The 19,109-nt window shown below is 43.0% G+C and overlaps 2 protein-coding genes across 2 annotated transcripts; one reads left to right on the top strand and one right to left on the bottom strand.

Moving 5' to 3' along the window:
* Positions 1-63: 63 nt before the first annotated feature.
* On the top strand, positions 64-9,699 carry LOC110527451 (acyl-CoA-binding protein). The gene is made up of 4 exons (XM_021608726.2): positions 64-154; positions 788-905; positions 8,903-8,965; positions 9,067-9,699. The coding sequence occupies exons 1-4, from the start codon at positions 146-148 to the stop codon at positions 9,138-9,140; spliced, it is 264 nt and encodes an 87-aa protein (XP_021464401.1). The 5' UTR covers positions 64-145; the 3' UTR covers positions 9,141-9,699.
* LOC110528807 (secretin receptor) lies at positions 9,558-18,851 on the bottom strand. Its single transcript, XM_036982865.1, is given in 14 exon segments — positions 9,558-10,026; positions 10,164-10,205; positions 10,284-10,422; positions 10,664-10,755; positions 14,155-14,224; positions 14,325-14,336; positions 14,338-14,383; positions 14,557-14,710; positions 15,992-16,082; positions 16,084-16,122; positions 16,317-16,420; positions 16,592-16,689; positions 17,816-17,911; positions 18,702-18,851. Coding segments are annotated over 13 exon segments (1,413 nt in total). The 5' UTR covers positions 17,901-17,911; positions 18,702-18,851; the 3' UTR covers positions 9,558-9,585.
* Positions 18,852-19,109: the final 258 nt, after the last annotated feature.

Genomic DNA, 19,109 nt, shown 5'->3' with positions numbered 1-19,109 from the left:
TTGCATTTGTCACCTCCCATTTCTTCCGCTATTCCAATGGGATTTGAGGTGTCGCAACCTACTCAAAGGTTAAAGGTAAGACGGAATCACGGAAGTGAGCATTTCCACATGCAAAGAGTAGCTAGGGCTTTTTCTGTTGAACAACATGTCTATGGTAAGCAGAAACGTACTTTTATATATAAATATGTGCAGTAACTAACCCAAAGTAATCTGTCAAAATGTTACTGATACCTTCCAGGTGTTAATACCTGAATCTGTTATGCATTTATTTTTAAATATTTGTAATTTTTTTGCAGTTGATCTGTTATGAATCTACTGCATGTAGCTTAGTGTAGACGTGCATTTTCACTGATGTGTGTGGCACATAGGATTGACTTTGTCATAGTGAGATTATTTTTTGGTGTTAAGGTATTCATCCTATTTTCAGTCAGTTAGAAATGTTTTTATTACATGGCACAATGTGGTGTGGAAGACTTCTTTGGCATCAGCTCAGTTGTCATTGTTATAATATACATATTGTCAGTGTGTGTGTGTGTTTTATTTATTTATTTTTATATATCTCCTTGTGGGTACCAGAAGTCCTCCACAAGGAACATATGAACAAGTGGGGAGATATTTTCAGTCCCCACAATAATATATATATATTTTTAAATGTTATGTTAGGGGTTAGCTGTAGGGTTAAGGGATAGGTTAATTAAGGTTAGGGAGTGAGATTTTGGATGGGAATCAATTATTTGGTCCCCACAAGGATAGCAATACAATACTTAATCATTATTTTTTTTCCAAGGCTGAATTTGAAAAAGCTGCCGATGCTGTAAGGAGGCTGACGGTACAACCTAGCTACGCTGAACTAGCAGTAATATATGGTTTGTACAAGCAGGCGACACTTGGCAACATCAACACGGGTGAGTCAATCTGTTCAACCTGTCCTACAGGCTGCACCTCCTTTATAAAGCCAAATCCCTGATTATTTCCTAATCTTTCTGGTACCACTTTAAGCATCGAGATATAAATGACACAGTGCGTTCGGAAAGTGTTCAGACCCCTTGACCTTTTCCACATTTTGTTACATGACAGCCTTATTCTAAAATGGATTTAAAAAACAAACATTTTCCTCATCAATCTACACACAAAAACACATAATGACAAAGCAAAAACAGTTAAAAAAACTAAAATTGTTGAAAATATGTGTGTATATATTTTACCTTTATTTAACTATGCAAGTCAGTTAAGAACAAATTCTTATTTTCAATGACAACCCACTGTTCCTAGGCCAACTGCCTGTTCAGGGGCAGAACGACAGATTTGTACCTTGTCAGCTCAGGGATTTGAACTTGCAACCTTTCGGGTTACTAGTCCAACACTCCAACCACTAGGCTACACTGTCGCCCCGGCATAAAAAAAGGAATACCTTATTGACGTAAGTATTCAGACCCTTTCGTCCTCTGTGGGGACACGCGAATCAATCGCTCCGTCCTCAACTTCCGGACTTGTCTCCGTGCTGTTTGTTGCTACTATCTGCCAAACTTGAAGGTTTTTTCTTTTAATACATATACCAATGTCTTTGTTTTTTTTCATTCAACTTTTTCACCCGGACTCTTTATCTTTACATGGTTCTACAGGACCTCCACCAGCCGAAAAAGCTAAGTAGTTACATTAACACTGTCATCTAATTGCAGTCGCTGTCCTCATAATATACTGAAGAACTATCGCCTTATGGTGAGGATAACTGTGTTGCAAGCACAGCTTCAGATGCAACCGTTAAACAAGGGCAATTTAAGTGTAGGAAAGGATGAAACAGCATCTGTTAAGTACAGATCGTAGTATAAATGTCCCCGCAGCCAGACAATTTTCTAAAGGCTTCTGGAAAGAAATGCTGTCGGCATGCTCAACTGGTATCACTAATTTGGCCAACAGAAACTTTCAACCGGTTGTCCTGAACAGTTGCCCCTTTGGGCAGGTGATTTTTAAAAATTGAAAAGAACCAAATTGCAAATATTTCCAGTAAGCCTGAAACTGATCTTTGTGAAAGATAGACAACTGTATGGCAGTCAGCCTGCTTTGATAATTTATTTACTGATAACAACCGAAATACAAAGAATTTCCAGGACTTGTTTTTTAGATTCCTCCCCTGTATGTGAAAGGCAGGCAATATGTGGCACTTCTGCATGTAAATATACTGAACAAAAAGTATAAACACAACATGGCTTCATGAGCTGATCTTTTCTGCCGGCCAGGCAGCTTAGTGGAGTCTGCCACTAGTATAGTCACTGTAGTCATTGAGTAATTGTCTCTGGCCCCTTCCCATTTAGCGGGAGTGTTGAGCTCTACAACAGTCACAACTCAATCGTTGGTTGAAAACTGTTTTCTGCCCCTCCCAAAATATATAATTTGTAGATAATTGGCCCTCTTTCTGGGACTCCGTCACGAACAGGAGCAAGCCTGGCCTGCTGAGGAGTGACAGACTCCATCCAAGCTGGAGGGGTGCTCTCATCTTATCCCTCAACTTAGACAGGACTCTAACTCCTCTAGCTCCACAATGAGATAGCATGCAGGCCAGGGTGCATGCAGGCCGGCCAGGCAACTTAGTGGAGTCTGCCGCTAGCATAGTCAGTGTAGTCCGCTTAGCTATCCCCATTGAGCCCGTGTCTGTGCCTCGATCTAGGTTGAACGAAACATGGCGGTGTTCGCCTTAACAATCTCATTGGAATAAAGACCTCCTCCATTCCTGTCATTATTGAAAGCGATTGTGATAGTATCTCAAAACAGGACTACTTAATGTTAGACACCTCACTTCCAAGGCAGTCATAGTCAATGAACTAATCACTGATCATAATCTTGTTGTGATTGGTCGGACTGAAACATGTCTCAAAGCCTGATTTAATTTACTGTGTTAAATGAGGCCTCTCCTCCTGGTTACACTAGTGACCATATACCCCGCTCATTCCAAAAACATTTGTCACAAGAAATTTGCTCCTGGGTATACAGAAAATTCCTGAGCCCTGAAGCAAGCTTCCAGATAATTGGAACGGAAATGGCGCTCCACCAAACTGGAAGTCTTCCAACTAGCTTGGAAAGGCAGTACCGTGCAATATCAAAGAGCCCTCACTGCTGCTCGATCATCCTATTTTTCCAACCTAATTGAGGATAATAAGAACAATCCCCCCCAAACAAATGTTATACTGTCGCAAAGCTAAAAAGCAGCATTCAACAAGAGAGGATAGCTTTCATTTTAGTAGTGATAAATTCATGAACTTCGATGAAAAGTTAATGATCGTTACAAAGCAAATTACGGACTCCACTTTGAATCAGAGTATTTCTCCGAAGCTCAGTTGTCATGAGTCTGCACAGAACTGCCAGGACCTAGGATCAATGGAGACAATAGTTATGGTCTCTAAACTGTCAAGCTGCCTACTGGACCCTATTCCAACTAAACGACTAAAAGAGCAACTTCCTGTGTTTGGCCCTCTTATGTTAAACATAATAAACGGCTCCCTATCCTCTGAATGTGTTCCAAACTCACTACAAGTGGCAGTAATAAAGCCTCTACTGAAAAAGCCAAACCTTGACCCAGAAAAAGTAAATAACTATTGGCCTATATCGAATCTCCCATTCCCCTCAAATTTTTTTTGAAAAAGCTGTTGCACAGCAACTCACTGCCTTCCTGAAGACAAATAATGTATACAAAATGCTTCAGTCTGGTTTTAGACCCCATCATAGCACTGAGACTGCACTTGTGAAGATGTTAAATTACCTTTTTTAAATGGCATCAGAACAAAGCTCTGCATCGGTCATCATGCTCCTAAATATTAGTGCTGCTTTTGACACCATTGATCACCACATTATTTTGGAGAGATTAGAAACGCTAATTGGTCTACACTGACATGTTCTTGCCTGGTTTGGATCTTATCTGTTGGAAATATATCAGTTCGTCTCTGTCGATGGTTTGTCCTCTGACAAATCAATTGTAAGTTTCGGTGAACCTCAAGGTTCTATTTTAGAACCACTATTGTTTTCACTATATATTCTACCTCTTGGTGATATCTTTCTGAAACACATTGTCAACTTTCACTACCATGTGGACGACACACAGCTGTCCATTTTGATGAAACATGGTGAATCCCCAAAATTGCCTACCCTGGATGCCTGTTTAGACATAAGGAAGTGGAGGGCGGGATATTTCTTTTAACTTTTAAACTCAGACAAAACAAATGCTAGTCCTAGGTCCCAAAAAACGAAGAGATCTGCTGTTGGATCTGACAATTAATCTTGATGGTTGTACAGTCGTCTCAAATTAAACTGAAGGACCTCGGTGTTACTCTGGATCTCTTTTGACGTACATATCAAGAATATTTCAAGGACCACTTTTTTTTCTATCTTCGTAACATTGCAAAAATTGTACTTTTTGTCAAATTATGCAGAAAAACGAATCCATGCTTTTGTCACTTCTAGGTTAGACTACTGCAATGCTCTACTATCCGGCTACCTGGATAAAGCACTAAATAAACTTCAGTTAGTGCTAAACACGGCTGCTAGAATTCTGACTAGAAACAAAAAATGTGCTCATATCAGTGCTAGCCTCTCTACATTGGCTTCCTGTTAAGGCAAGGGCTTATTTCACGGTTTTACTGCTAACCTACAAAGCATTACATTGGCTTGCTCTTACCGGTCTCTCCGATTTGGTCCTACCGTACATATGCACGGTCACAAGATGCAGGCCTCCTTATTATCCCTATAATTTCTAAGCAAACAGCTGGAGGCAGGGCTTTCTCCTATAGAGCTCCATTGTTATGGAATGATCTGCTTATCAACGTGAGAGACGCATACTCTGTCTTTAAGTCCGTACTGAAGACTCATCTCTTCAGTAGGTCCTATGATTGAGTGTAGTCTTTCCCCAGGGGTGTGAAGGTGAACGGCAAGGCACTGGATTGACAAACTGCCCTTGCTGTCCCTCCACTGGGATTCTCTGCCTCTGGCCCTATTACGGGGGCTGAGTCACTGGCTTACTAGTGCTCTTCCATGCCGTCCCTATGAGGGGTGAGTCACTTGAGTGGGTTGAATCACTGACGTGATCTTCCTGTCCGGTTTTGTGCCCCCTCTGGCTCGTGCGGTGGATGAGATCTTTGTGTGCTACACCCACCCTTGTCTCAGGGTAGTAAGTTGGTGGTCTGTTGATATGCCTGTAGTGGTGTGTGGGCTGTGCTTTGGCAAAGTGAATGGGGTTATATCCTGCCTTGTTGACCCTGTCCCCCTGGGTATCGTCGGACGGGGCCGCAGTGTTTTCCGACCCACCCCTGTCTGTCTCCATTATCTATGCTGCAATAGTCTATGTGCCAGAGGCCTAGGGTCAGACTGTTATAATTCTCCTGTCTTATCTGGTGTCCTGTGTGAATTTAAGTATGCTCCCTCTAATTCTCTCTCTCTCACCCTCTATCCCCTCCCTGGAGGACCTAAGCCCTAGGGTCATGCCTCAGGACTACCTGGCCTGATGACTCCTGGCTGTCCCCAGTCCACCTGGTTGTGCTGTTGCTCCAGTTTGAACGGTTCTGCCATGGCTAGGGAAGCCTGACCTGTTCACCAGATGTGCTACCTTGTTCCGGACCTGCTGTTTGACTCTTTCTCTACCGCACCTGCTGTCTCGACCTCTGAATGCTCGGCTATGCTTGGCCTACAACCAATGTGATTATTATTTAACCCTGCTTTAATCCTCATCTATGAACGTTTAAACATCTTGAAGAACAATCTGGCCTTAGATGGCCTCTCCACCCGGCACAGCCAGAAGAGGACTGGCCACCCCTCAGAGCCTCAGTACCTTCCTAGGTTCCTTCTTTCTAGGGAGTTTTTCCTTGCCACTGTGCTTCTGCATTGTTTGAGGTTTTAGGCTGGGTGTCTGTATAGCACTTTGTGACATCTGCTGATGTAAAAAGGGCTTTATAATTACATTTGATTGCTATGAGACTTGAAATTGAGCTCAGTTGTATCCTGTTTCCATTGATCACCCTTGATGTTTCTACAACCGGATTGGGGTCCACCTGTGTTAAATTCAATTGATTGGACATGGTTTGGAAAGGCACACACCTGTCTATGTAAGGTCCCACAGTTGACAGTGCATGTCAGAGTAAAAACAAAGCCATGAGGTCGTAGGAATTGTCCGTAGCGCTCGGAGACAGGATAGTGACGAAGCACACTGAGGTGACCAAGAACTCGATGGTCACTGAATGAGCTTCAGAGTTCCTCTGTGAAGATTGGAGAATCTTCCAGAAGGACAACCATCTCTGAATAGAATAAGGCTGTAATGTAACAATGTCAAGCGGTCGGAATGCTTTCTGAATGCATTGTACTTATAAGAAGTTGTGAGTTTGGCCAGGAGTTTTGTGGCACTTTGAGGCACTATGCTTTTACTGATATTTCCAGCATTGACCACTAGTGCTGCTGCAGGTAGGAAATGTTCTGTAATTGACACAAGCGGTCTCCACTTAATCAATCCATGTCTGGTTAGCGCGGGGATCGCTAAAGCTAGGGGAGGTTTAGCGCTGAATCACACAGCCTATTATTTGGCAGGGAATACGATTTGTACACCTCACTTTTCTCAAACGGATCCTTTCCAACGCACTCAGAAGTTGTATTATTTAAGGGCAGTTAAAGGGGACAGTCAATGAAACCAACCATGAAAGTATATTGAAGTGAATTCGGGGAGTAGCCCTGACCAGGACTCGAACCCGGATCCATCGACTGTCAAGCCAACACCTTAACTGTACACCAAGAGGTTTGGACTTCTTGGCGTAACAGTTCATGTGTTGGTTTGACAATCACAGCTTCAAGTCTTGGTTGGGGCTACCGCCGAAGTTTGCTACAACATATAGTACTTCCATGGTTGGTTTCATTGACTCTCCCCTTATTAAACGGCCCCTAATTGACAACTTTGGAGTCCGTTGGGGAGGATCAGTTTGAGCAAAGTGAGGTTTAGAATCACTGATCTACAAACAGTACTCCTTGCCAAATAATAGATTTTGTGCGATTTAATCCTCTGACTTAGGCCATGCCCATGCCAAACACACAACTGGATAGGGATTAATTGGAGACAGCTTGTGTCAGTTACAGAATTTCCTAGGATTTCCTACCTACAGCAAAGCTACTAGATGATGCAGGAAATACCAATAAAAGTAGTGCCTCAGTGCCCCAACTTCTGACCCTACTTTTAAGCAGTTATCAGCCTTTAAAGTGTCTTACTAAAAGGTGTATAATTTTGCCTCTATATGCATTTCTCAAGAGTTACAGAATGTATTGACTTAACAATTGTTTAGCTGCCTTTTATCTGTAAGTAAACAGTTTCAAACCATTTAGGGATTGACATTAAGGGTTGCCTTATTGTCTGTGGCAAGTGACCTGAACAGTTGCACCAGTTACTGTTCAGTCTTTGGGCTGAAATAAAAGATCAGAGAAATGTTCCAAATGCACAAAGTGTATTTATCCCAAATGTGTTTCCATCCCTGTTAGTGAGCATTTCTCATTTGCCAAGATAATCCATCCACCTGACAGGTGTGGCATATCAAGAAGCTGAGTAAACAGCATGATCATTATACAGGTGCACCTTGGACTTGGGGACAAAGGGCCATTAAAATGTGCAGTTTTGTTCCTCCAGGTTTTTACTGAATGTGCAATTGGCATGATGACTGCAGGAGTGTACACCAGAGCTGTTGCCAGAGAATTTAATCTTCATTTCTCTACCATAAGCCGTCTCCAACGTTGTTTTAGGGAATTTAGCAGTACGTCCAACTGGCCTCACAACCGCAGACCACGTGTAACCACGCCAGCCCAGGTATTCCACATCTGGCTTCTTCACAAGCTGGATGGTCTGAGACGAGCCACCTGGACAGCTGATGAAACTGTAGGTTTGCACAACCGAAGAATTTCTGCACAAACTGTCAGAAACCTTCCCAGGGAAGCTCATCTGTGTGCCAGTCGTTCTCACCAGGGTCTTGACCTAACTCTTGTTTGACGCGTAACCGACTTCAGTAGGCAAATGCTCACCTTTGATGGACACTGGAGAAGTGTGCTCTTCACGTATGAATCCTGGTTTCATCTGTACCAAGCAGAGAGCATGTGTTGGTGAGCGGTTTGCTGACGTCAACGTTGTGAGTAGAGTGCCACATTGTGGGATTATGTTATGGGCAGGCATAAACTACGGACAACGAACACAATTGCATGTTATCTATGGCAATTTGAATGCACTGATACCGAGACGATATCCTGAGGGCCATTGTCGTGCCATTTGTCCGCCGTCGTCACCTCCTGTTTCAGCATGATAATGCACGGCCCCATGTTGCAAGGATCTGTACACAATTCCTGGAAGCTGAAAATGTCCCAGTTCTTCCATGGCCTGCATACTCACCTGACATGTCACCCATTGAGCATGTTTGGGATGCTCTGGATCGATGTGTGCGATAGCGTGTTCCAGTTCCCCCCATAATACAGGAACTTTGCACAGCCATTGAAGACAAGTCGGACAACCATCCACAATCAACTGCCTGATCAACCCTATGGGAAGGAGATGTCAGGCTGCATGAGGCAAATGGTAACACCAGATACTGACTGGTTTTCTGATCCACGCCCCTACTTTTTTTAAAGGTATCTAACCAACAGATTTGTATTCCCAGTCATGTGAAATCTATAGATTAGGGCCTAATTCATTTATTTTCAATTGACTGATTTCCTTTTTATATGAACTGAACTGGAGAAGTTGTTGCTTTTTACATTTTTATTCAGTGATCATAATCTTCGGGTAACCAAAAAATATTCCTGACCGATGGGCAAGTGTCTATCAGACTGCCAATACCTGCCAGTTAAAGCAATATTTTTTTGTTCTAAGAGAACTTTTAAGATGTATGCATTGTGTCCACAGAGCGTCCGGGAATATTTGACTTCCAAGGAAAATCTAAATGGGATGGTTGGAAAGCACAGGAAGGTAAGTATTTTTTTGGACAATGTATTCTGCTTTTCCACTCTCTCTGTTTTGAATGTAACACAAATCTTCAATGTGTCCTGTTTCTATTTTCAATCCAATAGGAAAGTCCAAAGAAGATGCCATAAAAGAATATATTGCCTTGGTGGAAGAAATGAAAGCAAAGTATCCAATGTAGAGGTTCTTTAGGACATTCGTGCACTTTTTTTTATTTTTTAGAACCATTTTATAATTAAGCAATAATGCCTGAGGGGGTGTGGTATTATGGCCTCCGCTTTGCGTTGTGCCTTAGAACAGCCCTTAGCCATGGTATATTGGTCATATACCACAAATCCCAGAGGTGCCTTGTTGCTACTATGAACTGGTTACCAATGTAAACATTACAGTAAAACTAAATGCTTTGTCTTATCCGTGGTATAAGATCTGATATACCATGGCTGTCAGCCGATCAGGACTCGAACCACACAGTTTATAATAGGTTACAATGAACAAGAAGAAAAGGGACCAAATCTGAGATTTTACATGGGTAAAGTGTTTAGAGACAACCAAGATGACTGGTCTAACAAATGCTCACCAGCAATTTGTTTATCCTGTTGAAAATGTGCAGCCCTTGATCTGGGTATTTATTTCAGAAAATGTAAAAAAAAAAATGAAAAGAGTACATTGGTGCAAAATAACAGTAAATTATGTTTCTTAAAATATCTGTCTTCCAAGTATAATAAAAAGTGAGAATTTTTAATCATGCCGATAAATTCTCTGGACAAAAGGCTGGTCATAACCAGACCTCTTTCACATGATGATGATGATGAAGAGCTGAGTCCCTTTTTGAATATGTTCTTGTTTCTTAGGATTTCCACTGAACCCAAATGTCCTAGATCTTTAAGCCTGGGGGGGGGGGGGGGGGGTCTGTCTAAGGCCAGGCTGGCTAGTCCGTAACATGGAAGCAAGGAGACCTGGGTAAGGGGAGAGACACTTTGGCTCATGGAACCATGCTGTCTGGGCTCCTCGTGTAGATGCTGCTTCAGCCTCCACCTGCGCCATCTCCTCTGTACCTCGTACTGTACCTGTGTTTGGAGGGGATGGGGATAGTGTATCATCGAGCACTAGTTAATCATGGCTGCTGCCTAATATTAGCAATTGCCCATTTATACCACTTATTTCAACTTACATAATAATTTTGAGAAATGCGCAAAAAACCTACCTCCCCATTTAGAAAACAGTATAGAACAGCAACTCCAAAGCCCTGAAAGGGAAGAAAGGGGAATTTAGACTTCAATTAGTATTCCCGCAAAGTAAAAAAAGAAAAGTCAGTGAAAATTACCTGTGTTGATGCAAGAGCCAGCTCAACAAAGGTCCATATTTTGTATGTTAAACCACTGACTTTTATGGGTAAGAAGGCAAAAAGGATGTAGTACACACCAAAGAGGGTCACCAAAAGAAAAGTTGATTTGGTAAGTCTCCTGAAAATATCCAAGGAAAAAATTCAATTTTACAATACACAAGACACAAATCAATACTGTACACATGTTTTGAGAGATTCCATTAGTTTTCCATTGTGCTGGTCATTCAGGTTTGACTGGGCAACGCTTACAGAAGGTTAACACAGGTTATGTAACACTGTTAGCAATTAAGTCATTATTTTAGCCTACATAATAAACATCCTTAATGCTTTGGTAATGTATGGTCATGTTGACAACTCACTTGTATTGGCTGAATTCATTTCCATGCATGTCTGGCATCTGTAGTTTTCCCACCAGAATTCTTAAGATGCTCAGAAAAAATACCAAATTAATCTGCAATGGAATGGCAACAAATGATTACCGTAGGGAGTAAAAGTAATATTTACATAATCAGTTAAAAAAAAAAAAATTGTATGTCACATATGCCGGATACAATGGTGGAGACTAACAGTGACAATGCTTGCTTACGAGCCCTTTCCAACAATGCAGTAAAAAAAAATACAAGAATGAAGCTAAAATGCATTCGGAAAGTATTCAGAACCCTTGACTTTTTCCACATTTTGTTTGTTACAGCCTTACTCAAATACCTTACTCATAGATTTATTTCTTCCCCCCCCCTCATTAATCTACACCCCATAATGACAAAGCAAAAACAGGTTTTTAGAAAGTGTATTTTTTTTAAATACATATCACATTTACATAATTATTCAGACCCGTTACTCAGTACTGCGTTGAAGCACCTTTTGGCAGAAATTACAGCCACAAGTCTTCTAGAGTATGACACTACAAGCTTGGCACATCTATATTTGGGGAGTTTCTCCCATTCTTCTCTGCAGATACTCCTGCGTTGTCTTGGCTGTGTGCTTAGGGTCGTTGGCGAAGGTTCACCTTCCAACAGGACAATGTCTGAAGTCCTGAGTGCTCTGGAGCAGGTTGTCATCAAGGATCTCCCTGTGCTTTGCTTCGTTATTGACTGTCTCGTAGTCGCTGCCGCTGAAAAACATCCCCACAGCATGATGCTGCCGCACTGTAGATGCATGATGCTGCTTCACTGTAGAGATGTTGCCAGGTTTCCTTCAGATGTGACGATTGGCATTCAGGCCAAGGAGGACAATCTTGGTTTCATCAGAATCTTGTTTCTCATGGTTTGAGTCCTTTAGGTGCCTTTTGGCAAACTCCAAGCGGGTTGTCATGTGCTTTTTACTTATGGCCACTATACCATAAAGGCCTGATTGGTGGAGTGTTGCAGTGATGGTTGTCCTTCTGGAAGTTTCTCCCATCTCCACAGAGGAACTGTGGAGCTCTATCAGTGACAATCAGGTTCTTGGTCACCTCCCTGACCAAGGCCCTTCTTCCACAATTGCTCAGTTTGGCCGGGAAACCAGCTCTAGGAAGAGTCTTGGTTGTTCCAAACATCTTCAATTTAAAGAATGATGGAGGCCACTGTGTTCTTGGGGACCTTCAATGCTGCAGACATGTTTTGGTACCCTTCCCCAGATCTGTGGCTCGACACAATCCTGTCTCGGAGCATTACGGACAATTCCTGAATTTTGGGACCTTATATAGACAGGTGTGTGCCTTTCCAAATAATGTCGAATCAATTGAATTTACCACAGGTGGACTCCAAGTTTTAAAAACATCTCAAGAATGATCAACGGGACTCAATTTCGAGTCTCATAGCAAAGGGTCTGAATACTTAAGTAAATAAGGTATATCAGTTTCACTTCTCATCAAGCTATTTTAGAATAACATAACAGTGGAAAAAGTCAAGGTGTCTGAATTTCCGAATGCACTGCAGCAGGGAGTACCAGATCAATGTGCAGGGGTATGAGGTACAGTATTTGAGGTAGATATACACACGAAGGCTGGATTAGGCATCAGGATAGATCATAATAGAAGTCAAATAAAGCATTAGAGTAGCAGCATATGAGTGTGTGTTGTCAGTGTGTGTGGTTTTTCTTGTGTACCAAACATTAAGAACACCTGCCCTTTCCATGACATAGACTGACCAGGTGAAAGCTATGACATCCAGACAACTTGACACAACTGTGGGAATCAATGGAGTCAACGTGGGCCAGCATCTCTGTGGAACGCTTTTGATACCTTGTAGTCCATGCCCCAACAAATTGAGGCTGTTCTGAGGGCAAAAAAGGGGGTGCAACTCAATATTAGGAAAGTGTTCCTAATGTTTTGTGCACTTGGTATGTGTATATACAGTACCAGTCAAACGTTTGGATGTTTCTCAAAGGAAAAACATCAACCAATTTCTAAAGACTGTTGACATCTAGTGGAAGCCATAGGAACTGCAACCAGGTGCCTCATAAATCTAGTTACCCATAGAAACCACAGTGAACTCAACAAAACAACATTTCTGGATGGTTTGTCCTCGGGGTTTCGCCTGCCAAATAAGTTATGTTATACTCACAGACATTATTTGAACAGTTTTAGAAACTTTAGAGTGTTCTCTATCCAAATGGGACATGCATATCCTAGCTTCTGGGCCTGAGTAGCAGGCAGTTTACTTTGGGCACGCTTTTCATCCGGACGTGAAAATACTGCCCCCTATCCCAAAGAGGTTATTAAGAAGGTTTTGTGAATCTGGCCCCTGAATGGCAGGGAGCTCGGTCCCAGTATTATACTGAGCCTTCCACACCACCCGCTTTGCGGTCGAGAGCATTGCATTTTCCATACCAAGCGGTCATGCACCCAGTCAAAATGCTCTCTGGTGCAGCTGTAGAACTTTTTTGCCAATTCGAGGGCCCATGCCAAATCTTTTTGGCCCAAGGGGGAAGAGACATTGTTGTGCCCTCTTCATGACTGTGTGGGTGTGTGTTTACACCATGTTAAGACCTTAGTGATGTGGACGCCAAGGAACTTGAAGCACCCGACCTGCTCCACTACCGCCCCGTCAATGTGGATTGGGATATTCTCTCCCCTCTCTCCTGCAGTCCACGCTCAGCTCCTTGGTCTTACTGACATTGAGGGAGAGGCTGTTGTCCTGGCACCACACTGCCAAGTCTATTACCTCCTCCTTGTAGGCTGTCTCATCACCATCGGTGTTCAGGCCTACCACCGTTGTCGTCAGCAAACTTGGTGTTGGAATTGTGGGTGAACAGGGAGTACAGGAGGGGACTAAGCACACACCCCTGTGGGGCCTCTGTGTTGAGGGTCAGCGTGGCAGAGGTGTTGTTGCCTACCCTCAGCATCTGGGGCCGGCCTGTCAGGAAGTCCAGGATCCAGTTGCAGAGGTTCAGTCCCAGGGTCCCGATCTTGGAGGGGAATATGGTGTTGAATGCTGAGCTGTAGTTTATGAACAGCAATCTCACATAGTTATTTCTTCTCTTGTCCAGGTGGGAAAGGACAGTGTGAAATGCAATTGAGATGGCATCATCTGTGGATCTGTAGGGGCAGTACGCTAATTGGAGTGGTTCCAGGGTGTCTGGGATGATGGTGTTGATGTGTGACATGACCAGCCTTCCAACGCACTTCATAATTACAGATGTGATGTGTTACAGGGTGATAGTCATTTAGGCAGTTTACCTTGGAGTTCCTGGGAACAGGTACAATGGTGGTCAGCTTGAAACATGTTAGGATTACAATCCAGGACAAGGAGAGGTCCGTGAAGACACTTGCCAGCTGGTCTGCGCATGCTCTGAGAACGTGCCCTGGTATTCCATCTCGAACAATGCATAGGCCTAATCATTAGTTATCACCAGTGATTGACGCACTTACAATTATGAAGAGTAGGACTGGTAATCGGAGAATCCACCAAACCCAGTCGTGTACCCTTGTCTTCCAGCAGCTTGAGGAGAAAGGGAAACATATGCATGTATGTGAACTATGATGATGCAATTGTCATAGACTCTTTTAAACAGATGACATCCCATTCATCTGTATCTCACCCTTCATCCTCAGAAGTATTTTGCCAAGCCCCAGGATACAATGACAATCATTGGCAAACCTATGTAGGAAAACAAAACAAAAACGGTTTAGTTAAATCCAACCCTCTCATTTCAGTTAATAGTTCACTATCAAGTCTGTCTTTTAACAGATCAAAATGACATGACATTGCTAGATGACAATGACATGGTATCAGTAGTGTTGTTGTAATGTAGAGGGGACAGGTGTCCGTACCCCAGCCCAGGATGATGTACCACCAAAGGTGTTTCTTCTTGGAGAAGAAGGAGACGCTGACCAGGGTGTGGAGGTATTGACAATCCACCAGCAGCCAGCTGTAGTTAGCCATGATGCAGTAGTTGGAGAACATCACCACTAACTTATACACCACCTACAGGATATGATGAGAAAATATATATACACTACATGACCAAAAGTATGTGGACAACTGTTAGTCAAACATCTCATTCCAAAATCATAGGTATTCATGTGGAGTTGGTCCCCCCCAATTGCTGCAAAAACAGTCTCCACTCTTCTGGGAAGGCTTTCCACTAGATGTTGAAACATTGCTGCGGGGACTTGCTTTCATTCAGCCACAAGAGCATTAGTGAGGTGGGGCACTGATGTTGAGCGATTAGGCCAGGCTCACAGTTGGCGTTCCAATTCATCCCAAAGGTGTTCGATGGGGTTGAGGTCAGAGATCTGTGCAGGCCAGTCAAGTTCTTCCACACCGATCTCGACAAACCATTTCTGTATGGACCTTGCTTGTGCATGAGGGCATTGCCATGCTGAAACAAGAAAGGGCCTTCCCCAAACTGTTTCCACAAAGTTGGAAGTACAGAACTGTCTAGAATGTCATTGTATGCTGTAGCGTTAAGATTTCCCTTCACTGGAACTAAGGGGCCTAGCCCGAACCATGAAAAACAGACCACTATTCGTCCTCTACCAAACTTTACAGTTGGCACTATGCATTGGGGCAGGTAGCGTTCTCCTGGCATCCGCCAAACCCAGATTAATCCTTCGGACTGCCAGATTGTAAAGCGTGTTTCATCATCCCAGGGAACGCATTTCCACTGCTCCAGAGTCTAATGGCGGTGGTCTTTACACCACTCCAGTCAACGCTTGGCATTGCGCATTGCAATTGCACATGGCAAACCCATTTCATGAAGCTCCCGACAAGCAGTTATTGTGCTGATGCTGCTTCCAGAGGCAGTATGGAACTAAGTAGTGATTGTTGCAACCGAGGACAGCTCTAGCAGGGCGGAAATTTGACGAACTGACTTGTTGGAAAGGTGGTATCCTATGATGGACGGTGCCTCGTTGAAAGTCACAGAGCTCTTCAGTAAGACTATTCTACTGTCAATTTCTACTGAGATTCCATGGCTGTGTGCTCGATTTTATACACCTATAAGCAACGGGTGTGGCTGAAATAGCCGAATCCACTCATTTGAAGGGTTGTCCACATACTTTTGTGTGTATATAGGAGCGGTATTTTAGTATGTTCATATCATGTTGAAAGATGAATAACTTTTATCAAAACAATGATTTTTTTTCAAGAGTTACAAAAGTAAGTTATTCCACTTTCACACACTAAATGACTAATTTCTCTATCAATGTGTTCATCCATTCACACATGCATTGACAGTCACTACAAAGTACAGTAGATACGTACTGGGTAGTCATCACAGTGGTAGAAGTCTTCATCGGTGAAGAGCACAGAGTCTTTGATGAAGATGAAGGTAGCACGCAGGATGAAGGAAACAGAGTTGGATGTGGATGTAGTTTCTGGTGCAGTGCAGTTTCCTAGACAACAGGAAAAGTGTAAAAGCAGTTTGAAATGTCCTCCTTGACCAACATGTTTTTGTAATATGTTTAATCCCCCACTGAGACCCAATATTAAGACACGCATGTTGGTTACAGCGTAGTTTACTGGGTACCCAAATGGATGATCACATTTTCATCATAACAGTTCTTAGACTTGATTCTCTGTCTCTCACCTAAAGAGACAGAGGATGGCAATGGTGAGAGAGAGTAGAGAGAGAGCGTAGCCTGCAGTGTACATGGTCTTCACGTAGGGGAAGTACATGTGGGAGTCATGTGACTGGGAGGAAAAAGAGACCTGGGGTAAGAATTGTTTTACATAAATTGTCCGTATTGTTAAATCAATGCTCAACACTTATATGGCTTTCCCTTATTTTTAAGTACTTGTCCTGCATCAAGTTAAAGAAACATTGATGTAGCACATACTAAAAGTACACATGTACCCACCCACCTCTCCAAGTAAGTGGAAGGTTTCGTTGAAACATGCATGCTCGTAAGGAGGGAATGGGTCCGTCCAGCCCATGTCTGTGCAGTTCCGGTCCACTTTACCTGGAAAATCATACAGCCTCATCAATACTTACTATACTGTTCAAATAAACTAATTTTGGCCAGGAAAATAGTCGGCATCAGAGTAAAAAACATTGACCATAGAACATACCTAAGATTTTCTAAGACCTACGTAGTACGCAGGTTCAATCTCTCAGGTATTTTAGTGCAGGCAGTAGTTATTGCAGGCTTCATTTGTGTTACGTAAGGTTGTCATAAAATCACTTCTTGATGCCTCTGTTTCCACAAGCAGACCTTTTATGAACTCTATACCACTCCTCTGTCCTTTTAGTCTATCGCCTGTATGAGCATCCATCAACAATTTATGGTAGAAGGACAAACATTTTTGTATTGAATGGAAACAAATTATCTTGTTGATGGATCATTAACGAACACACACATAACAGCCTGGGGTGGGGGTCTAACACATAACAGCCAGGGGTGGGGGTCTAACACATAACAGCCAGGGGTGGGGGTCTAACACATAACAGCCAGGGGTGGGGGTCTAACACATAACAGCCAGGGGTGGGTGTCTAACACATCATAACAGCCAGGGCGTGGGGTGGGGGTCTAACACATCATAACAGCCAGGGGTGGGGTGGGGGTCTAACACATCATAACAGCCAGGGGTGGGGGTCTAACACATCATAACAGCCAGGGCGTGGGGTGGGGGTCTAACACATCATAACAGCCAGGGGTGGGGTGGGGGTCTAACACATCATAACAGCCAGGGGTGGGGTGGGGGTCTAACACATAACAGCCAGGGGTGGGGGTCTAACACATCATAACAGCCAGGGGTGGGGTGGGGGTCTAACACATCATAACAGACAGGGCGTGGGGTGGGGGTCTAACACATCATAACAGCCAGGGGTGGGGTAGGGGTCTAACACATCAAAACAGCCAGGGGTGGGTGGGGGTCTAACACATCATAACAGCCAGGGGTGGGTTTTGGGTCTAACACATCATAACAGCCAGGGGTGGGGTGGGGGTCTAACACATCATAACAGCCAGGGGTGGGGTCTAACACATCATAACAGCCAGGGGTGGGGTGGGGGTCTAACACATCATAACAGCCAGGGGTGGGGTCTAACACATCATAACAGCCAGGGGTGGGGTGGGGGTCTCTCACCTTCTGATTTGAAGAAATCGGGACAGTTGTGTGATGCAGTTTCCCCTACAAAAGCAGGAGACCAGCAATTCAAGTGGTCCCACATACCCTTGCAGTCTGAATAAGAAAAACAAATCAGGTACAGTCTTCTTTTTTCTCTCAAATTTTAATCATCAAAGTGTGTCAAATGTTGTTGGGTTTTTTTTTTTGGGGGGGGGGGGGGCTATACATGTGTTTGGTGGTTTGTTGTCATGCATTATAAGGCAAACAGTACAGCGGCAGTCCTTGTTTGATCGTTGTGAATAATTTACATTTTAGTCATTTAGCAGACGCTCATATCCAGAGTGATTTACAGGAGCAATTGGGGTTAAGTGCCTTGCTCAAGGACACGTCGACAGATTTTTCACCTAGTCGGTTCGGGGATTCGAACCAGTGACTTTTCAGTTACTTGCTCAACACTCTTAGGCTACCTGCCGACCATAGTACAGTAATAACAAGAGGAGCAAGACAAACATCTCTGATAATGAGCTGTTCTCACCATCATGACAGTAACGTTGGACTCAAAGGGGGCAAGTAACCACAATGATAATGCGGTATGTTGAGATGTAACCTACTCTACTGCCACTAGAGGGAAACCTAGTCCACTGTCTAACTGGCCTGGTTCCCAGTGATGTGCTGATGTGTGGTGCTGTTTCAGATTTTGATACCTGTGGGACTGGAAATGATTTTACTCTAATGTGGTATGCATATCATGTAATGCCATTAAAAAAACTAATCTAAGAACATTGACTATTATGGAATAGAGAAGGAACATGTTAACCTATATTTGTTTAGCTTAGGAAAACATGACAAACCATGCTGGGTATGAATTTCTAAGGGGAAAAAAATACAAACGGTCTCATCTCACCTGGTTGGGGAGTTTTGGACACATTATGCAGTCGCAACTCATGAAGGCACCTCTCCTCCTCTCTAATAAGAATGATGTACGGCTCACGGTCTGCTTGAACCTTTCATAGTTAAAAAGAAAAAGAATGTGTGCATGTGTCATCTCCCCATAGCCTACAGTGCCTTCAGAAGGTATTCACACCCCTTGACTTTTTCCACATTTTGTTGTTAGACTGAATTTAGAATGGATTACATTTATTTATTTTTTTGTCACTGGAATTAAGTGGAATTATGTTTTGTTTTTTAAAATTTTATGTTTACAAGTTAATAACAAGCTGAAATGTCTTGAGTCAATAAGTATTGTTATGGCAAGCCTAAATAAGTTCAGGAGTAAACATATGTTAACAAGTTGCATGTTTTTTTTAAATGT

This window comes from Oncorhynchus mykiss, chromosome 7 (assembly GCF_013265735.2).
Source record: "Oncorhynchus mykiss isolate Arlee chromosome 7, USDA_OmykA_1.1, whole genome shotgun sequence".
Taxonomy (NCBI): Eukaryota; Metazoa; Chordata; class Actinopteri; order Salmoniformes; family Salmonidae; genus Oncorhynchus; species Oncorhynchus mykiss.
Note: the sequence above shows the minus strand (reverse complement) of the source record. Positions and strands in the feature narration are given on the sequence as shown.

What these genes read in the sequence shown, in the direction of transcription:
- LOC110527451 (XM_021608726.2), top strand. An exon ending in ACTTGGCAACATCAACACGG is followed by an intron (nt 906 to 8,902) that starts GTGAGTCAATCT and finishes TTGTGTCCACAG; the next exon opens with AGCGTCCGGGAATATTTGAC. An exon ending in TGGTTGGAAAGCACAGGAAG is followed by an intron (nt 8,966 to 9,066) that starts GTAAGTATTTTT and finishes TCAATCCAATAG; the next exon opens with GAAAGTCCAAAGAAGATGCC.